We start from the raw sequence: 6,160 nt of genomic DNA, 5'->3' as shown, positions 1-6,160 counted from the left end.
AGTGTAGGCCGATTGGGCTTGTGCGATCGGGTTCACATCGTGCATTCACATCGTGCAACACATTTCATAAACATATAACACACATTCACTTAACATAACAACATAACATTTCATTAATCACCAACGTTCACATAATCACGTAATGTTCAAACACGTTACATTAAGCACAAAGATAGGTTTTGAAATATGAGTTGTCACAAGTTAGAGGAGGAAAAGGCAAGGGTCTTATGAGAGGAGGACCATCGAGCCGCCCTTCACACCATCGTACACCATCAGCATCCTTTAGCTCCGATCCCTATGATGATTGGAGACATTCGTTGGAACCTGCTAGGCGATATCTCTCGTTGAGCACTTTGCCATCTTACCACCACTCTTTTGGGCCACAACAACCGCAAGTGCCCCAACATTCACACCATTCTCATCATTCACATCATTCTCATCATTCTCATCATTCTCACCATTCTCACCAATCTCACCACTCCTATTCTCAGGGTTACTTTGACCCTAACGATTACATCAACTCACCAGCATGTCATAACCTGTTGGGTCCTGAAGATCACTTCTCTAAAGATATGGATATGGATGAAGATCCAGATCCAGCCATGCCGCCTTTTGGGACGCCCACGCATCCCATCGATATTTCTAGTGGTTCTTCCTTCGCGGGATCTCCCTACCAAGGTCCCGATGAATATGCTGAATGGTGGGGATAGTGGAAATTCGAAAACACTCCTTCCTACCACAACACCCCACCACAACCTCCATCATATCAGCCGCACTTTCAGGCGGTAACACCACCACTACCGGCAGAGGAACAACCTCCGCCACCACCAGAACCACCAAGGCGGAGGAGAAACGCACGCATGTCAGTGCGTGGGGGTCCACGATTTAGCTCCCCCAAGCTTTAAGCAACTATCCTCCCATCCCTGAAGATCCACAAATGGGTGGACCTTCAAATGTTGTGCCGGAAATTGACGTCACACCGGCCACCTTTGCACCACAACCACCTCCGATGGGTTTCGAAAACCCAATCCCTACTTACCCAAATATGACTGGTTATAACCCATTCGAGCCACAAGCTCCTACAGGTTATAACCAACCACCTGCTTACGACCCATACGTCAAAGCAGTTACCTATAATGCTCTCTATCCTTCACCTTTCCCACCTGCATACCCAACTGGGTATCCTGTCTATGGGTATCAATACCCTCCACCACAACCACAACCTCAACCTCAACCTCCACCCCAACAACAACTAGAAATTTTACAAAGGGTGCAAAATGTTGAATGTAGGGTGGATAGAGGTGAGAGAAAGACCACAAAGTTTCTTAAAGGTCTTTCAAAATTTATCAAGGGAAACAGAAATGACGATTGAAGATTTTTTATTTTTATCTTCATCTTGTATTTTTTATTTGAATTAAGTCCCTGCGTGGACATTTTCTTTTAGTATTAGTCCCTACGTGGACATTATCTTTATGTATTAGTCCCTGCGAGGACTTGTTTTCTTTTAGTCCCTGCGTGGACAATTAATGTTATTTAAAAGACCCGTTTAGGGAAGTTTTGTAATCGTTAGTATTATTAATGAAAATTTTCTTTTGGAATTTACATATGTATATTTGTTACATTATTGTACAAATAATCATTTCAATTTCTATTGGTCTGCCAAGAAAGTCCAAAAGATCTCCTTAATGGTATAACCTAGCCTATATGTCAATATGAACATGGCTATGATGGTAAAACCCTCTTAAGACAATCAATCCTTGTTAACATCCAGAACATGTTAACATTCCTGGCAGTGTGACTTGAGAAACCACACCAGCCGTCAAAGTACTTGGATTCTTCTAGGCCTTTACATAGCCTAAATGATCAATGTGAATCATGGCTATTATCATCAAATATGATGTCAACGATAAAACATTCATAAGTGATGTTATTCGTTTTGCCTACGGGCCAAGCTATATCGTTTTTCATAACGACGACAGTTGTAGTCTATAACTCTCTGACAAAAGGCGATAAACTATGTTCAAACCTTAAAACCTTCGATCCAATAAGATCATAACTTATATTTTAAATTGTCCAAGTGACAAGGCCTTTTGTGCCATCTAAATGTCCTTTGAGACGAGCCTTCGTGCTATATAAAAGTGTCTATACGACAATGACAGCTATGACTTATGTTCCCTGTCTAATATATGTAAAGGATTATATCCTGTTTAAATGCCTCTGATGGTTCAATTGTAACCTAGGATAATTCTAATAAAATAATTGTAAAATACACGTTCCTCAGAAATGTTAAACCTATTAGCCTATATGGTTTGTTTATACCATGGCTAGTTAATCATCGAATATGATGACTCGCTATATGACAACTAAACAAATTATTGTTACTTGCTATATAGCATTCAAAACTGCACCATGGCTGGTTCAGACGAGGCACACAGTCACCCAGTTGAAGGGAATAGTACTACAAGACTGAATATCACAGGCGCTGAATTACAAGTCATGATAGACACAGCCGTTACAAAATCTGGATAGAGTATTAAAGGAGTTGAGTGATGTTCATTCGAAAACTCATTCTAAATCCCTTTCAAAACCACATACATCAAAGAAAGATGAATTTGAAAATTCATCCAATCAGAAGAGTGAACCACACAAGCAGATTGTGTTTGATCAGGAACCACGTTTCAACAAAGGTTGTACCTACAAGTATTTCGTCTCTTGCAAACCGGGAGACTTTACTGTAGAGAAAGGAGCCATCGACTGCATGAAGTGGCTCGACGAAATGGAAATAGTGGTGGATATAAGCGGTTGTGCTAAGGAGGATGTGGTTAAATTCGTTTCACAATCATTCAAGGGCGATGCCCTAACTTGGTGGAAGGATGTGGTTCAATCCACCGGAAAGATTCCTCTGTACAACCTCTCTTGGGCCAAGTTTGTTGAGTTGGTGAAAGAAACATACTGCTCACAACATGAAGTGGAGAAGGTTGAAACTGATTTCTTGCCTTTAGTCATGAAAGATCTAGACCGCAGAACATATGTTACCAGTTTCAATTCTATGTCCAGACTTGTTCCTTACTTGGTCACTCCTGAACCAAAGCGCATCACGCGCTTCATAGGAGGTCTAGTCCCTGAAATCAAAGGAAATGTCAAGACTTCAAAGCCTACCACTTACAGGTCAGCTGTGGACCTGTCCTTGTCCCTTACACTTGATGTAATAAGGAGTAGGTCTAGAAAGACCTCAAATGAAGGGAAAAGGAAGAGAGAAGAGGATGAATCCAATCATTCCAACAAAAAGAAGAAAGGGAACTTCGGGTTCAAGAAGAACCCTAACCAATCAGGTGACAAGCCTTTGTGCAAGAATTGTAATAGGAAGCACTTTGGGAAGTGCACCTTCGACCCGTAGGCCAAACCCTGTGGGATCTGCAAGAAAAAGGGGCACAAGATGTTGGAATGTAGGAATCTGAAGGATGCAGCCTATTATGGTTGAAATGAAAAGGGGCATATCAAGACGAACTGCCCAAAGAATGCAAAGTAGCCTGAGAAGGCTAATAAATCGAATGCAAGGGTATTCCAGATGAATGCCAAAGAAGCAGTAAAGGACGACAAAGTTATAATAGGTACTTTCCTCATAAACGATATTTATGCTAGAGTTTTATTTGATTCAGGTGCAGATAAGTCTTTCGTAGACCTTAAGTTTAGTAAACTATTAAATCTGCCTATTAAAACTCTAGACATTAAATATGAGGTAGAACTCGCTGACAGCAGCTTAGAAACTGCTTCGACTCTTCTTGATGGATGTTTTATATCCATTAAGAATCATTCAATTCCGTTGTCTCTTTTGCCAATGAAATTGGCGGGGTTTGATGTAGTTTTAGGAATGGATTGGTTATCACGTAACCAAGCCCAAATCGCTTGCGATAAGAAACTAGTCAACATCAAAACCCCATCTGGTGAATCGATCACCATTTAAGGAGATACGCACTATGGATTGCCTGATAATGTGTCTATACTTAAGGCATCCAAGTGCTTAAAGAGCGGATGTGTCATCTACAAGGCACATGTGACAGTGGACGAGCCGAAACCAAAGATAGAAAACATTCCAATCATTTCTGAGTACCCAAATGTCTTCCCTGACGAACTACCTGGATTACCTTCTGAGAGGAAAGTAGAGTTCAGGATCAATATCATGCCTGGGGCAGCACCATTTGCACGAGCTCCTTACCGATTAGCACCAACCGAGATGAAAGAGCTGAGAACCCAATTGGACGAGCTTTTGGAAAAGGGTTTCATTCAACCAAGTTCGTCACCATGGGGAGCACCCATACTATTTGTTAAGAAGAAGGGTGGTTCAATGTGTCTGTGCACTGATTACCGCGAGCTAAATAAAGTAACAATCAAGAACGCTATCCATTGCCCAGGATCGACGATCTGTTTGATCAACTACAAGGGGCAAGCTTCTTTCCAAAAATTGATTTAAGGTCAGGGTATCATCAACTCAAAGTTAGAGCTGAAGATGTATCTAAGACCGCGTTTAGAACATGGTACGACCACTATAAGTTCTTAGTGATGCCTTTTGGGTCACTAATGCACCCGCAACATTCATGGATCTCATGAATCGAGTCTGCAAACTGTACATGGATAAGTTTGTCATTGTCTTTATAGATGACATACTTATTTGTTCTCGTAATCAGACTGATCACGAGAAACACCTTCGGTGCATCTTAGGACTTCTACAACAGGAGAAGCTTTACACTAAATTCTCCAAGTGTGAATTATGGCTTCACGAAGTACAATTTCTTGGACACGTTGTGAGCGAGCGTGGTATCCAGGTGGATCCCGCTAAAATAGAAGCAATCATGAATTGGGAAGCACCTAAGACGCCTACCGAAATTCGCATCATCTTGGGATTGGTAGGATATTACAGAAGATTTATAGAAAACTTCTCAAGGATAGCCGCCCCTCTAACTACTCTGACCCGCAAGAATGTAAAATTAATTGGGGTCCTAAACAGCAGGAGTCTTTTGAGATCCTCAAGCAGAAGTTGAGTAACGCTCCAGTACTAACCTTGCCTGAAGGTATAGATGAGTTTGTTGTCTACTGTGCTGCTTCGCACACTGGCATGGGCTGTGTGCTTATGCAAAAAGGCAAGGTGATTGCCTACGCATCACGACAACCGAAGGTACACGAAAAGAATTACACCACCTACGATCTGGAATTGGGTTTCGTTGTATTTTCACTTAAGCTGGGGAGACATTATGTGTATGGAACTAAATGTGTGATATACTCAGATCACAAAAGTCTCCAACAATTATTTAACCAGAAAGATCTCAACATGAGGTAACGCCGATGGATGGAAATGTTAAATGATTACGATCGCGAGATTCGCTACCATCCTGGCAAAGCGAATGTAGTCGTTGATGCATTAAGCCGAAAAGAAAGAGTCAAACCTATACGAATTAATGCCAAAAGTATTGAGCTTAGAAACAGTTTAAATGAAAAGCTGTTAGCTGTACAGAAAGAAGCTGTATTGGAAGCTAACCTTCCAGGAGAGAAATTAGGTGCAACTATTGATCAGTTGTCACCTGGGAATGACGGAATCCTCAGATTAAATGGTCGAATCTGGGTTCCTATTCATGGAGGGCTTAGAGATATAATCCTCCAGGAAGCTCATAATTCCAGATATTCAGTTCACCCTGGAAGTGACAAAATGTATTAGTATTTATAGACAAATTATTGGTGGATGGGTTTGAAGAAATCCATAGCCACACACATAGCTAAATGTCTGACGTGCTCACAGGTTAAAGCTGAATATCAAAAGCCGTCAGGGTTACTACAACAATTAGAACTTCCCACATGGAAATGGGAAATGGTAACTGTGGGTTTTATCACCAAGTTACCTTAAACAAAGTATGGAAATGATACAATATGGGTCATAGTTGACAGACTGACTAAGTCAGCTCATTTCTTACCCATCAAGGAGACTCATAGCTCCGATAAACTAGCTAAGATATATGTGGACGGGATTGTGTCTCGTCATGGAGTGCCAGTGTCTATTGTATCCGATAGAGATACTAGATATACTTCTCATTTTTGGATAAGTTTCCAACAATCTTTAGGCACTCGTTTGAATTTCAGTACTGCTTACCATCCTCAAACAGATGGACAA

The 6,160-nt window shown here is 41.2% G+C and overlaps 1 protein-coding gene across 1 annotated transcript; it reads left to right on the top strand.

Moving 5' to 3' along the window:
* The first annotated feature begins 937 nt into the window (after positions 1-937).
* On the top strand, positions 938-1,372 carry LOC110913226 (extensin-like). The gene has a single exon (XM_022158072.1). It carries the CDS (start codon positions 938-940, stop codon positions 1,370-1,372), a length of 435 nt encoding a protein of 144 aa, XP_022013764.1.
* The last annotated feature ends 4,788 nt before the right edge of the window (positions 1,373-6,160 follow it).

Source organism: Helianthus annuus, chromosome 15 (assembly GCF_002127325.2).
Source record: "Helianthus annuus cultivar XRQ/B chromosome 15, HanXRQr2.0-SUNRISE, whole genome shotgun sequence".
NCBI classification, from domain to species: Eukaryota; Viridiplantae; Streptophyta; class Magnoliopsida; order Asterales; family Asteraceae; genus Helianthus; species Helianthus annuus.
The sequence above is the reverse complement of the archived record's forward strand: the minus strand, read 5'-3'. Positions and strand labels throughout refer to the sequence as shown.